The 15,738-nt window shown below is 52.1% G+C and overlaps 1 protein-coding gene across 1 annotated transcript; it reads left to right on the top strand.

The window, feature by feature from the left end:
- On the top strand, nt 7,739–11,912 carry PLA2G2E (phospholipase A2 group IIE). Its single transcript, XM_021095473.1, has 4 exons — nt 7,739–7,805; nt 8,509–8,647; nt 8,855–8,961; nt 10,860–11,912. Exons 1-4 carry the CDS (start codon nt 7,766–7,768, stop codon nt 11,000–11,002), a joined length of 429 nt encoding a protein of 142 aa, XP_020951132.1. The 5' UTR covers nt 7,739–7,765; the 3' UTR covers nt 11,003–11,912.

Raw genomic sequence — 15,738 nt, 5'->3', positions numbered from 1 at the left:
TTTGTGTTCCGGCTGACAGGGAGGCACCTGGACCATCTTTAATAGGCTGACTTCCTGGACATAACCTGTGAATCTTCCTGACAATTTTTTTTTCTCTTTTTAGGGCTGCTCCCAGGGCATAGGGAAGTTCCCAGGCTAAGGATCCAACTGGAGCTGCAGCTGAGGCCTCTCCATAGCCACGGCAACACCAGATCGAGCTGCATCTGTGACCTATTCTGCAGCTAATGGCAATGCCAGATCCTTAACCCACTTGAGCGAGGCCAGGGATTGAACCCACATCCTCATGTGTTCTTATGTTGGGTTCTTAAGCTGCTGAGCCATAACAGGAACTCCTTCCCCACAATTTAAAACAGCAAAATCCATATCTTTAGAGTAAAGCTCTAGGGCTGAGAGCAAACATCTCAAAATCTAGTGAGGGTTCATCTGGAGTTTCCTCTGGGAGTAGTTTCAGCTCCACAATTTTATTGAATTGGTTGGGAGTTGGTATTTCCCCCCAATCTCATAATAATGGGCCCTTCTATCCACTCACCTGCAATTAAATAGGCATTTCTGGAGTTCCCATCGTGGCTCTGGAGGAAACGAATCTGACTAGTATCCATGAGGATGTAGGTTCGATCCCTGGCCTCACTCCGTGGGTTAAGGATCTGGCATTGCCATAGGAGCTGTGGTGTATGTCGAAGTCGTGGCTCAGATCTGGCGTTGCTGTGGCTGTGGTGTAGGCCAAAGGCTGCAGCTCTCTTTCAACCCCTAGCCTGGGAACCTCCCTATGCTGCAGGCATGACCCTAAAAAAAATTAAAAGACAAAAAATAAAAAAGTAAGTAGGCATTTCTGAATTTATTCAAAGTGGTTTTAGAAAAATCCCCATTTCTGGAAGCACAGTAGTGACAGAGACATGCTTTGCATTTCTGCAGCACCCATTTGGCCTCTTAACACCCTCCTAACACACCCAGGTTTTCCCTCAGGGGCCCACCCTTTTCAGGTGCACAGTCATCATGCAGTTGGGTTAAATACTCCGGTCCTTCAGACCCAAGGGTGAGCCTAAAGGATACATCAGTCAGCTTCTGTCTTATCCCCTTTGCAACAGAGATTATCCTCGGCAGCTTGTAGCAGAATAAAGCTGAAGACTTTTGTGCAGTGACTATGGGAAGCTGTGCCTTCTCTTTTTCTCCCAATGTGATTGAGGAGTAGGAATCCCTGTTTGCATTTAACCATCTTACAATCACTAGAGAACCCCGCATAAGAACAAAAGTGACACTGGGAGAGGGCAAGATAGAAAGAACTACAGAGGAAACAGGACGACAGCCATGATCCAACCATGCTTGAAAGCCACCATGCCTCTGGAATCTTCACTGACTTGAGCCAATAATCCATTTTATTATTTAACATGGAAAATTTGTTCCTTTGTTATTTCCAGTGGAAAGCACCAATATCTAAACATATATTGTCATATAAAAGTCAACATATATATATATATATATGACATAGAGAGAAAGATATTTTCTTTCCTTTATATTTATTCAACAAAATTTTATTGAAGACCTACTATGTGCTAAGCACTGAGGATACAATGATGAATATCCCACTCTTATGGAACTTAGAGTCTGCAAGAGGAGAAAGATAATCAGATAGTTATCAATATTTTATTGCTAATAAACTGTGATGAGTACTATCAGGGAAAAGAACAGAATACCTTAAATTCACCACAGGGGGGCAGCATGGAGCAAGAGCATCAGACTTAGCGGGTGTCTGACCCATCCTGTGAATTGGGTAGCTGAGTGGCCTGGGCTGGTTACTTCCTCGGCGGGATACTGAGCCTAAGTTCCATCATCTGTAAAACAGAAACACTCCTACCCACTCCACAGGGTTGCAGTGAAGGTCAAATATAAAGTGCCTGGCACCACACAGGAGGCACAGAATGGATGGTGGCTTCATTACCACCAGCACTGCCCTGGAGGCAGGGAAAGGAGGCCCTGTGCCGGATCCCTCGCTCCAGAGGACGCTACACATCCACACACAGACACAGTATCACACACACATACACGTACACAAAGAGACTCACACGCACACAGAGACACAGAGGTGCACACAGACACACGAGCCGATGCACCATCAGGGGAACATGCAGACACAAGTACAGTCAATTTATCCAAAGGCCCAGAAGTACCTCTGCCTCTTGCCGAGTCCCTGGCACTGGGCAGGACAGTCCCCAGCCTTCAACATCCTCTCTCACATCCGACATTGCTCAGGCCCCAGGAAACCCCTTGCTCACATGGCCTGCCCTGTGTCCTCAAGACAAAAGGCAGCTGCATCCAAATATCACAAGGGCTGTGGGTTGTGCTGTGGCCACATCGCCTTTGGTCGCTGCTTCAGAGGCTGTGATTCCCCTCGGAGGGTGCGGCCGCACCAGGTCTCACCTAATAAAGTACCACTTCCCATGCGTTCCAAATAGCTGTTTCCTGTGCCTGTTCCTTTCCAATTCACAGGTCTAGAGACGCTGGTGAACTAGTGGAGTTTTCCCCAAGGAATCCTTGGCAAGATCAAACAATGCATAGTAGTCGTACATTTATGTAAACACAGGTCTACACGTAACACTGTGTCATGATAGCAATTCTTTTCTATCTTCATGGATACCAGTCAGATTCCTTTCTGCTGCACCATGACGGGAGCTCTCCCCCAACAATGTTATGAGATGAATATGTGAGTGTTTCCACTGTGCAGATGAGGCAGCAGAGACCACGGATAATGAGATCATTTGCCCAAGAGTGTCCAGGTAGCCAGCAGTAATGCCAGGCAGCCTGACCCCAGAGCCCACCGCATCATCTGGACCCTGTGGCACCAGGGAGCAAAGGGGCCCCTCACAGTGGCCAGGGCATAGATGCTCCCACCCCACCCCTGCCCAGGCACTTACAGTCACACCCCGACCCCCACCCCCCACCCCCGCAACACACACAGGTGCTCCTGCAACACACCTGCCTCACCTGCCTGGGCAGCCCTGCTCCCAAGAGAATCCTCAGTTTCCTCTTCCTCCTGACCCCCCACACCCACGAAGTCTCCATGAACAGGGTGGTGGCCCAATTTATTCGTCACCCCTCCACTCTCCACCTGCTGTGTCCCAGCACGGCCCCTCCCCATCACTGGCTGCGTGGGACCCGTCTGGGGCCCTAGGTACCCTGCTAACGGGCCTTCCCTCCTTTGCTGGAGTCCCCCCCAGTCAGTCACCTCTCAGCAGCCAGGACCATCTCGTCCAAACATATGAGCGGGCACTTCCTTGTGTCAAAACCCTGGACAGAGACCAACAAGGCGCAGCTGTGCCATTTGAAAGGATGCTGGTGACCTTATAAATGATGACAATGGCCCCAGCCAAGGATTCTTGTTCTTTACTCTCCATCACAAGTGGGAAAACCAACTGTGTGAGGACAGCTTTGCAAATGCTGTTCCCACTGGCGGGACGGGCACCAGGACTCAGGTTTGATTCCCAGCTCAGTACAGTGGGTTAAGGATCTGGTGTTGCCGCAGCTTCAGCATAGGTCGCAACAGCAGCTTGGATGTGATCCCTGGCCCAGGGACATATGCCATGGGACAGCCAAAAATAAAATTAAAATAAAATAAACTACAAGGGACAGGCTCACACCAAGACAAAGACATCCTTGCTGAGAAACTGGGCTCTGTTCTCTCTCCTCTTCTCCATCATGGAAGTTTTGTTTTTTCTTTTTTTTTTTTTTTTTCTTTTTAAGGCTGCACCTGCAGCATATGGAGGTTCCCAGGCTAGGGTCCAATTGGAGCTACAGCTGCCGTCCTACACTGCAACCATAGCAATGTCAGATCTGAGCCATATCTGTGACCTACACTGCAGCTTGTAGCAATGCCGGATCCTTAACCCACTGAGAGGGGCCAGGGATCAAACCTGCATCTTCATGGATACTTCTTGTGTTCTTAACGTGCTGAGCCCCAACAGAAAGTCCTCCATCCTGGAAGTTAAAATCTGTCGAGCGGGGGGCAATAATCCCACTGAAATGCTGGGGGTCCCGGCTCCAGCGAGGCTGAGTGCTTTGAGCTCCCAGGCAGCAGCTGCCTCCTCTGTGGCCAGGGAAGGAGGGAGGCCAGGAGGGACCCACGTTTATGGGTTCCTCCAATGGGCATGACATCCTGCAAAGGACTTTACACATTTCATTTCCTTTTCATCTGGCCCCAAACTCTGAAATGCAGGTCTAATTACTCCCCCTATTACGTATGACAAAGCCAGGCTCCAGTGGTGGCAGGACTGGCCAAGGTCACACAGCCCCTGAGTGGTGGAGCTGATACTCAAGTCTTGGTGATGCAAAGACGCAGCACTTCTGACCTGGCGCATTGCACCACTGGCGAGAAAACCATGACACCGACCACATTTCCCTAAACGCTCCTTCAAGTCCAAGTCCTCCCAAATGCCTCCACATCAAGCCTCAGTTGAGGACACCTCCGCCTAGAAGCCAACCTGGATTTCCTTGCCTGGCTCTGGCCCAACAGACCTCAGGTTTCTGCTGTAGGTTCCCCCTGGCAGGGCTTCCAGGGGCCGCATCCTGGCCAGGTTAGGGTTTGAAATGGCTCAGCAAAGGGATCCTCTCAGAAACCGGGCTGTGCCTGGGAAATGCCCTTAATGCTGCTGCAGGAAGGGCTGTGGGCCAAACCTCCCTGGGAATCAAAGCTAATTTTCTGTTGTTTAGGAGGTAGCTCCTCAGTGAGTCACTGTTTGGGCTCTTGTGACCCAAGCCAGAAGCCAGGGGAGGCCAGGAGGAGCCCTTGTTAAAATTAAAAGTCAAAAGTAAGAAAGGGGACACACACACAGCCCAGAGACCATGACTCAGTAATGCTGGGTGACCCCGGCCCAATGAACTCACCTCTCTGGCCCCTCCTACAGGTCTTCCTTAAGTGGGGTGAGCAGGAAAAGAGTCCCAGGAGGAGTTCTGAGCAGGAAATGAGAAGGGCTAGAGGCAGCCCCCCCCCCCCCGCCCCCCACCAAGGGCAGGATGTGTGTCTGTGTTTACCCAGCTTTTCTCTCCTCTTTAAAACACCTTTAATCCCAAATCCCTGCCAGGGATCTCTGCCTCCAGCCCTCCCCCATCCACCCTGAGGTGACAACTCCCTAGGGACTCTCTCCCTGATGAGGTGGGGCCAGGAAATTTGTGTCAGGAGTCCTTCCTCTGGAGCGAGACCCAGCCTCTTCTTCCCCTGCAAAGGAGGCTGAAGCCAGAACCCAAATCAGCACTCGAAGGGACCATGACATGATTTTTGTCACGGACCCCAGCCACTTGCACTTTCGTGGGCCTTCTCCTCCATCAAAAGAAATCAACAAAGGAGTTCCCGTTGTGGCTCAGCAGGTCAAGAACCTGACTAGTTTCCATAAGGATGGGAGTTTGATCCCTGCCTCGCAGTGGGTTAAGGGTCCAACGTTGCCGTGAGCTGTGGCGTAGGTTGCAGATGCAGCTAGGATCCAAGGTTTTTGTGGCTGTGGCCTAGGCCGGCAGGTATAGCTCTGATGCGACCCCCAGGAACTTCCATATGCCACAGGTGTGACCCTTAAAAAAAAAGGACAAAAGGAAAAAAAAAATTAAAAAGCAACTGCTATGATTGCATTTATATGAAGACACATATAATCCAAGCTGGATTACAGTCACTCTCATGGTAAAGAAATAGAAACCTTTTGAGGGCCCCTGTTTTGAAAAGCCCTTTGAACCGCCTGGGCCCACGTTCTGGCTCACCCAACACTAGGCATATGCCTCGGTTTGCTTCTCTGTAAAATGGGCATGATGACAGATGCCACATCATGGGGTGGTTTGAGGGCTCTTTGAGACCTGCTGGAGGAGAGGTTGGCACGGTCCTGGCACACAGTAAGGTGAGCATCCATCCATCCTGTGAAGGAGGCAGAGGTGGAATGCCTTTTATCTGCATGGTAGAGACAGGAAAACCGAGGCCCCCAGCAAGAGAAAGGAGCTGCCCAAGGCCATCTAACAAGGGGTGGAATCAGGACTCCAAGGCCACAGACCAAGCAGCTCCCAGGCCCTGGACCCTGAAGGATGTGGCCGGTCAGGTTATCCGAGTTCCAGACCAGGAACAGGGTGCGCAGGGGCAGGAGGAAGTCGCAGGCCAGGACAGGGCATCCTGCTGCCAGGGCTACCAGAGTGGACTCCAGAGAGAGGCAGCAGCCAGCCAGTGAGGCCACTGTGAGGCCAGGACCACTGGGACCTTGACATTTCTGAGCCCGACAGAGCCAGGCCCTCTTCTCCATCCCTCTGACCTCCAGCCAAGCTCTGAAGCCCAGCCTCAATGTTCTGATCTGACTATGGGGACAGCAGCTCTCTCTGGGGGCCAAGCTGGACCAGGAGGCTACTGTTGCCCCCATCCAGGCTGGAAATGTCTATCTAGTCCATGCTGGAATGTGGGTTTTCCAGCCGACTCAGATGGAGCCTATTTCTGCGGCAGCCTCACTACCCCAGGATGGGAGAGACTGAATTCACATCTGGCTGGAAGTATTTTCACTACCTGCCAAACAAGCAGGAAGCTGCCCAGGAAGGAACAATAGATAAAAATCCAAGCCCAGCTGGCTGAACTCCCAGCTCTTGGACAAAGGGTTCCCAGACCGCTGGTGCCCTGCCATGTAGTCAAGCTGCTGTCACTGCTGTCACTGTTCTCCATCTGGGGAACACGGGGGCTGGCTGAGGGGCAGGGCATGGAATGGGGCATGAAGTAGCCGGCAGCAGGGAAACAGGACAGACTTGCCCTTGGCACGCCCCAGCCTTGTAAACTTAAGTTTCTCAGCCTCTCTGAGCCTCAGCAGCTGCATCAGTAAAATGGGGATCAGAAAAAGACCCCAAGAGGAGTTCCCACTGTGGCAGTGGGTTAAGAATCCAACTGCAGTGGCTCAGGTTGCTGCAGAGGCACAGGTTAAAGGATCCGCTATTGCTGCAGATATGGTGTCGGTCACAGCTGTGGCTCAGACTCAATCCCTGGTCCCAGGAACTTCCATGTGCTGTGGCTGTGGCCAGAGAAGAGAAGGGAAGGGAAGAGAGGAGGGGAGGGAGGGGAAGGGAGGGAGGGGAGGGAGGGGAGAGGAAGGGAGAGAAGGGAGTTCCCTTCGTGGCTCAGAGGTTAAAGAACCCAGCTAGGATCCATGAGGACTCAGGTTCAATCCCTGGCCTCGCTCAGTGGGTTAAGGATCTGGCATTGCCCTGAGCTGTGGTGTAGGTTGCAGATGCGGCTCGGATCCCAAGTTGCTGTGGCTGTGGTGTAGGCCAGCAGCTGTAGCTCCAATTTGACCCCTAGCCTGGGAACTTCTAGCCTAGGAACTTCCGTATTCCTTCTGGGGTGGCCCTAAAAAGCAAAAAGAGAGAGAGAGAGAAGGAAGGGAAGAGAAAAAGACACCAAGAATGAAAAACACGGCCCAGACTCACAGCTCCGAGGCAGGAGGAAGAGGGACAATTTGGGGAAAGGGGTGGGGTGGGGTGCAGTGGGAAAAGCAGTGAGAAGAAAGCCCACAGATTGGCTCCTCTCTTCCCCAGGCTGCCTGGAAACAAGGCCCTGGGCTGGCTCCTCCCCTGGGGATTTGGCCAAAGTGTCAGATCTGGAAGTATCATTGCATCACTGGGCATTTGGGGGTTAATGATGGGGAGTGGACAGGCCCTGAGTATTTAACTAATTGGGGAGGTGACTTGAGATCAGAGGCGCCACTGCTCACTCCCTTCTCTTGCATCCCAGCCTCTCTGCCCTCTGCTCACCTCCCCTCCCCCCAGGATGAAGCCTCCCCCTCTTTTGACCTTACTTTGCCTCCTGGGTAAGTGACCTCCTGCCTTCACCCCTCCCCTGCCCCAGCTCAGCAAACGAGCTCCCTGGAGGCCCCTGAGCCCGATCCTGGGGAAGGAGTGGCTGGTCATCCTGAGGCCAGTTCCATCTGAGCTGAGCCAGCACTGGCCGGTGGAGATGGGGGTGGGGGGGGGGGGGGGAGAGTGCAGCCCGGCGGCCTGGGGGGCATGGGAGAGGGGCTGGCTGGGATCAGCAGACAGCTCATGTGGGCTCCAGCCACTCTGATCCATCCCTCACCTGAGCCTCCACGTTTGGCTCCAACCTGCCCAAGTGGGCAGCCCCCCACTGCTGCATTGGCAGGTTCTGGAGGAATTCAGGAAAGTCCAGGTGGTTAGGAAGCTTGTCTACTGGAACCTAGTGGGACTTTGGGGGGACAGAGTGCTCCTGAGGGGGCGGGGGCTGACACCTGGGGAGATGATCACTGGGAAGCAGCTGGAGGATGGGGGGAGGGGGTTGCTGTGCTGACAGATGGAGGTGAGGACTTGGGGATGAAGGTGAGATGAGGTCACAGGAATCTTATTACTAATGAGCATCGTTATTATTGGGAGTGCGTTGCTTGGGGAGGCGAGGTTCCCTAGACAATCACAGGGATGTCTGGATTCAGATTTGAGAGGACATCGGGGCAACTGGCTGCAGGGGGAGGATCTGATGTCCTCCACCCTTGCTCCCCACAGTGGCCCTGGCTGGCGGGAACCTGGTTCAGTTTGGGGTGATGATTGAGAGGATGACGGGGAAGCCTGCACTGCAGTACAATGACTATGGCTGCTACTGTGGCGTCGGCGGCGCCCACTGGCCAGTGGACCAGACAGACTGGTGAGCAGGCAGCCCAGCAGGGGGGCCCTCCCTGGGGATGGAGGGGCTGGGGGGGAGCATCCTGGTGGTAGGGAGGAGCTGGGGACCCCTAGAAAGTAGGGGCTGACCTCCCCTTTGAGCCCCTGTGGGCCCCGGATCCCCAGGGCAGCACCTGGTCCAGCCCAGCCTGGCTCACAGGCCCCTCCAGGCTGACCGTGACCTTTACAGGTGCTGCCATGCCCATGACTGCTGCTATGGGCGTCTGGAGAAGCTGGGCTGTGAGCCCAAACTGGAAAAGTATCTTTTCTCTGCCAGCAGGCGCAATATCGTCTGTGGTAAGTAAACAGCCCGGGAGTCCCCCAAACACTGGGAGCAGGGAGAGCTTCAGCCAGGAACCTTCTCCTGTTGGTGACCTTTGAGCCTGGTCAAGGCCAGATCCTGGGCTGGAAGCATGGTGTCTTCCAATAGCCATGGAATTGGGGAGGGGCCTGTCCATCCTCCCAGATGCTCCAGTGGGACCCGGTCTAGAGACCCCTGACCTATCAGCTCCTGCCTGACCCCAGGCACTTCCCCCACCCAGAGGTCTCTCAGCTCCAGCCGCTGGGGAGAGGAGGAAGGGGCGGGGCTGAGCCAGGCCCCTGAGGAGCTGTTCTCACACAGCCCTCCCCAGGGCTTGGGGGGCAACTAGAGGCAAGGTCCCCAGGTCAGAGCCTCAAGGGCACAGCCCCAGACGAGAGCTGGAGCTTGGACTTGGGACAGCAGTGGTCCCTGAGGCTGACTGCCCTGTCCTCATCTTAGCCAGGCCCTATGTCCACTCGGACCAATGAGCTTTCCTAGGATCTCCAGCCTGGGGAGGCAGCCTGAACCAAGTGGGTGGAGGGGCTCCACACAGCCCAGTCCCATGGAGGGAGCTCCGTTCAGGGAACCTAACTCTCTTCCAGCTACAGGGTCAGCAGCAGCCTGGGGGGAGGGCAGGCCCCGCCTGAGGGCACAGCAGGAACACCTGGGAGGGTCAAAGAAGACTCAGCTCAGTTCTCTAAGGTCTGTCGGGGGAGCAGAGGAGCAAGGACCAGAACCACCAGAGACCAATTCAGCTCAGGGTTTCTTGCCCCCCCCTCCCCCACTTTCCAAGGCAGCTTTGACAGGTAGTGAGCTCCCTGTCCCGGGGGATTCGTGCAAAACTGGGGCAAACACTTGTCAGGACCAGCACTGAGAGGATGCGTGAGGGGAGGGGTGCGGTGAACAGGGACATAGGCTCAGGGGTTCCCCTTGGCCCCCTGTGTGATTTTGGGCGATCGATGGCGGGCCTCAAGAGCCTCTGCCTCCTCCTCTATAAAACGAGATGATCTCTCAGGTCCCCAGCTGAGTTCAGCTCCTGGCAGGAACTACCCAAAGGAGCTCACGGGTCTATTGAGCCCTTTCCAACTCTGAGTTTTGCTGAAAGAGCCAATGTGCACAGAACCGCGAAGGTTCTGGAGAAGGACCTTTGGGCGGGAAAGTGAGAAAGGCAAACATTTCCTAGCTGGGAGAGGTTTTCATGGGGACAAAGGGAGTCAAAACCACAGGATAGACAGAGGCGGGGGCAGGGGACCGGGAGAGGAGGCGTTGGGGGCCCCGGTCCCCACCCCCCACCGTGGTGACGCGGGCTCTGCTCCCTGGGCTGGGCGGAGGCACACTGGACGGCGGCTCTGCTCCTGGCTGGGCGGAGGCACACTGGATGGCGGGACGGGGCGGGGGGGGGGGGGCAGGTGCTAAGGGAAATGCCGGAAAAACAGGCCCCGCCCGCTTTGAGGGAAGCAGACCCCCCCCCCCAGCTTTAGCCCCTCTGGGCTCCCCCAGGCCCAGGCCTTCTGCGATGAGTCGCTGTCCTTCCTTAGTTTTCCTTTCCAATTGATGCCTGCCCTCCCCCCGCTGCGATGTTCTCTGTGGGGAAGGAGTTGCCTAGAAACGCTGTGCTCACCCCGGGGGCGGGGGCAGATGGTCTCCCCGTGGCAGGAGGGGGCTAAGGACCGTGGAGTGGGCTCGCGCGGGGAAAGATAACGGGAGACGAGCTTCCTGGCCTCCCAGCGTCCTGGGCCGTTTCTCTCACCCGCCCCTGAAACATCGCCCTGGAGAACGAATGGGCTTCCTGCAGTTTGGGGCTGAGCACGTGGACTCCAGCGCAGTCCCCTGCGTGCGTCTGAGAGTGGCGGGTCCCAGGCGCCCAGTCCCTGATCCGCCTCGTCCCATCCAGCCGGCAGAACCAGCTGCCAGCGACAAACCTGCGAGTGTGACAAGAGGGCTGCGCTCTGCTTTCGCCGCCACCTGGGCACCTACAACCGTAAATACGCCCATTATCCGGACAAGCTGTGCACAGGACCCACCCCGCCCTGCTAAGTCTGTGTTCCCCCGCCTCCCTCCCGCCCCCACCCTCCAGCTGCTGACCTCAGGAACACTGTCACAAAGGCCCTCCCTCTGGAAAACTCCTTTGCTGCAAACCCACTCCTCCTTCCCACACTCGGGCCTGGACCCTCGTGGGCCTCCCCAGGCCACACCTCCCCCAGAAAGACCTGTGCCTGGGGGCCTTTCAGTACCCAGAAGACTCTGTAACCCGCCCCTGGGACCTCAGTTCCCTCTTCTGAATATATGAATAATGTCTTCCCACAATTCGAATACGGATCCTCGGATTCATTGTAGGGGTTTAATTAGTCTACAGTTTCATTCATGCCTTGGTTTCTGAGCACCACTGTGTGCCAGCGTGCTAAGCACTGGGACACAGCGTGGGTCTGACATGGGTGGCCCCCCACCTGCAATTGCAACACTGCCCTTTCAGTTTCCTATTCTCATAAGTTTTTGTGACTCTTTTTCTAACATTATACAATCTTTTCCAAGACAATAATGGCAATCTCTAGAAGATATGTTTCTGGCCCGATGGTGTAATGTGAGAAGCACACAAAATACCAGCCCCAAAATATTGTCCCCACTATGTCACCAGACTCCAAATCCCTCCCATCAGAAGACTGGCTGAGAGTGAAAAGAAACTCTCGAGTCAACTTATTCCAGTCCCTCCTGTGACCGATGGGGGCCTGGCGGTCAGAGAGGGAAGTTCTACCTGAAGGCGTGTCCTCACGCCCAAGCCAGGGTGCCTCCATTTTTTCATGCATCAGCCACCTACACTCTGCCCCTCTGGTTACCATCTTGCGCCAGCCCAGAGGACCCAGGGAAGTCAGCTATGAGATGCCTGGGCCAGGTCAGGCTCCTGATACGGGGAGGGAAGAGGAAAGATTTCAACATCCAACATCCTGGGGCTTCTCTGGAGCCAATTTAATGCACCAGAAGAGTCCCATCAAATGGAATGCAGCCTCTCCTGGAAGCAATAGATCTCAGTAGATTCAACTCCTAAATATAGATAAAATATCTTCACTATATGTAATAGGCTGCTAAAGTCTTCCAGGATTGGGATGAGCCTATTCAGTGAGATAAAGCATGGGAAAAAGCATTGCACGAGCCAAGCTCACAACGGACGGGTGATAAACATCCACTCCATTCTCCTTTTCCGGGCGAGTGTATAATGTTCAAGACTTAAGCCTGAAGCAATCAAAAGGATGATCGCCATAAACTTTAAAAGGCAAAGAAGGTCTGTGCTAGCAAAACAAACAAAACAGGAGAGGGGCAGATGTGCATGTATTGCTGCTGTGAGTGACTCCTATCCTTGGTGAAGAATCGCTAGGAGACCAGATCTTAAAGCACCTGCATGTGGGTGGGTGGGGAGGAGAGAGCAGCGTGGGTGTGGAAGAATGGTCCTGAGGCGCCCTCTGGTGTCCACTTTTTTTCAGGCTAATGGGAAATGAATTTGGCTTAAACCTGGATTTTCCTTCATGGGGACAAGGTGTGTTTCTGGGCTAGTGTAATCTGTCCGCTAACACTTTCAGTAATAAATATGGTGAGAAATAACAAGTCCTCACAAACATCTCAAATTGATGGTGCCACTGCATGCAGAGAAACAGGAAGAAGGAACTGACTTGAGAGAGAGGGAGAGAGGTGGGGTTCTGGGGGAATGGATTCAAGGCATTGTTTAACCATCTGACAGTGAAAAGCGGAACTTAAGACAAGGCCCGGTGCAGCATGTTTTCCCAGGAATCAATAAATATTTGTTGAGTGCATCGATTTTGTTTAAAAAATCCTGTTTATGTGTGTGTCCATAGTACACACTTGATTTCCAGCTACAGACTGGGTGGACAGGACTGAAAAAAGGGAAAGGAAACCCTGAACTTGACGTCAGAGTTCCAGGTAGAGCCCTCGGCGCTGCCAGGTAGCAGCATCAGTTCTAAACCCTGCTGCTCAGGGAGCTTGTTAGAAATGCAGAATCTTGGCCCTGACCCCAGACCCGCTGATTAACGAGACCCCCAGGTGATTCATGTGCACATTCAAATCCAAAAGCACTGATACCACAGCCTCGGCTTCTGCGTTTGTGAAGTGGAACAGTGACATCTCCCTGGCAAGTTTGTTGGAGGAAGGTTTTAATAAATGAGCAGGTGAGAATGTACACAAAATAAATGTGCCCCGCCCATCACAAGCATCCTACAGATGAATGATAGTCATAACAATAGCTAACAGTAAGCATTTGGCACTTTTATAACATTTTATGTATATATATGTGTATATATATGTATATATGTGTATATATGTATATATATTATATATATACTATATATGTGTGTATATATATTATAAAAGTGCCAAATGCTTAATGTTAGCTATTATATTATAATGTCTATAATATGTATATACATTATATATAATGCATGTTAGGTATATATGTTTATATATGTATATACATTATATATAAATGTATAATATGTTACATCTATACAACATTTTATATTATATACCTTATAACATTTATTAAGCACCGGGTACTGTTCTAAATGCTTTGTTTATTAATTCATTGAATGAATTAGTGAATGAATTAATGAATTAATGAGGCATGGGCACTAAATCAAGGCTGGAGAAGGGACTTTGCTACCTGAATGTTTCATAAATTGCTTCTCCAATTTGGATGACAGGATTTGAATGGTTTTTGCTTTTGTTCCCACTTAGCCCCTAACAAGAGCTATTAACCCAGTGTTCAATTAAATAACTTGCTGAGTAAGTGATTAGAAAACAAATCACATTGTAATTCCCAAGAGTCCAATTGTGACTTCATGGATATTCATCTGCTTCTTGGCATTCTTTGCAGTGTCGCTGCTGGAGAACGGATCTCCAGCAGTTCCTGTCGTGGTCCAGTGGGTTAAGGACCTGACATAGTGTCCATGAGGATGCGGGTTTGAACCCTGATCTCAGTGGGTTAAGGATCTGGTGTTGTTGTGAGCTGCGGTGTAGGTCATAGACGTGGTTTGGAGCCCATGTTGCTGTGACTGTGGTGTAGACCAAATCAAGCTGCAGCTGATTCAAGCCCTAGCCTTGAACTTTCATATGCTATGGGTATGGCCATAAAAAGAAGGAAAAAAAAAAAAATGGGCATGGGACCACCAGCCTCATAGGGTTGTTTTAAGGTTTAAATGAGAACCTATTCACAGTGCCTGAAGCATCACAGATGCTCCATCCGTGCTAGGCCACTTTGCATTTTTGTCTCCCTATTGAATCCATCAGAGTGGGTGCTAAACAAACACCTGTTCATGCATCCACAGATACATGATAATTGCAGTTATTTTAGGGAAGTGGCATCATATACAGGATAAATACTATCCTAATTTATTTGAATAGCCCTTGGCTCACTGCTCTGAGTGCTCATTCATCTTAATGGACAAGTGTTGGAAAATCATTAACCTTTAGCGCCCTGAACTGATGTCCCACAGAGGCAGTGAGGCTGAACTTGCAGGAGCCACCTGTGACGTGTTCCAAGGTCAAAATGCACACACAGGCCAACCCCGAGGCTGTAAGACATGGTCAGGGAGGACCAGGGGCGCCTGATCTTTGGAACTCATTCAGCAAGAAAAGCATTAGTCTTTTGGTAGCAAGAGGCATATGCCAAGTGTTTGAAGAAAGGAGTTCCTAGTCATTCTCCAAACGAAGGGTGTGCATCCTTCATAAACTCCATCCCAAACACGTGGGACATCCCACTCCCTCTCTCGAAGGGAGTTGCTTCTGCTGGCCTTCTGTCTCAAATACCTTAGCTCCCTATTTCCACCTCCTAGCTCCTCTTTCATGTCTCATCCACATGTCACTTCCTCCACTGAGCCTTCCTTGACTTTCCTTCTGAACCCCCGACCCTCCTATCAGTCCCTCTTTTTATGGCCTGTTTTCTCTTAGGTCATAGCTTCCTGTCTACTTTCACTGCAGGGCTGAAAGGTTTTGGAGGACAAGGTCCATGTCTGATTCAATACCCAGAAATAAAGACTCTTACACAGCACGGGTTCAGGAAATGATGGATGGATTCTTGGATGGAACTAAACTGAACCAAAACTCAGTATCTCGAGATAGCTGAAGTCTCTGTCATAGGGAGGGTCAGACCAGTTTTTCGGAGGTGGAAAATTTCTCCTGCTGCCAAGCCAATCCATGAACTGGTCTTGATCCTATTCAACTCAAAAGGGTCTACAGAACAGACTGACCATTCTGCCAACAGTCCCACCAACACCTATTTGAGCAGAGCATTTCATGACAAATTTTGGTTGTATCTCAAGGCCGACATGCACTTTCTAAGCATTGCGGGGAAGGGCTTGTGGTATATCTGGTGAACAGGTAACTTTAAACCTGGGTTTTCAACCATGAGCAGTTACCAAGAGGGGGACACGGGAGCAGCCGCTTTCCCCCTTGCAGTATTTCAATCTTTGGCACTGTAAACTGTCTCTCCCCCAGCGTTAACAAGGCTGTGTAGCCTGGAGGAAAATGTAAATAACCAACTGTGTTCTCTAATTATTTCCTGCCTGGCCTGAGGACACTTGTGTCCTTCCAGACTCATCCAATCTCACAGGTCACCGAGAGCAGGCAGGAAGCCCCTAGAACACCACCCAAGCCAGCAGGTGGCCGCCCACTTGAATCATTGCGGGTATGGAAGTTTCCCACTGGGGTGGGGACAGCACTCTGGTCCTAGCGGATCCTCCAGAAAGACTCTCAGTTGGGTAATGAGGTCC

Source organism: Sus scrofa, chromosome 6 (assembly GCF_000003025.6).
Source record: "Sus scrofa isolate TJ Tabasco breed Duroc chromosome 6, Sscrofa11.1, whole genome shotgun sequence".
Lineage (NCBI taxonomy): Eukaryota > Metazoa > Chordata > Mammalia > Artiodactyla > Suidae > Sus > Sus scrofa.
Note: the sequence above shows the minus strand (reverse complement) of the source record. Positions and strands in the feature narration are given on the sequence as shown.

Coding starts and splice junctions, on each gene's coding strand:
- PLA2G2E (XM_021095473.1), top strand. CDS start 7,766: ATGAAGCCTCCCCCTCTTTTGACCTTACTTTGCCTCCTGG. Junction 7,806..8,508: donor GACCTTACTTTGCCTCCTGG/GTAAGTGACCTC, acceptor TGCTCCCCACAG/TGGCCCTGGCTGGCGGGAAC. Junction 8,962..10,859: donor CAGGCGCAATATCGTCTGTG/GTAAGTAAACAG, acceptor CGTCCCATCCAG/CCGGCAGAACCAGCTGCCAG.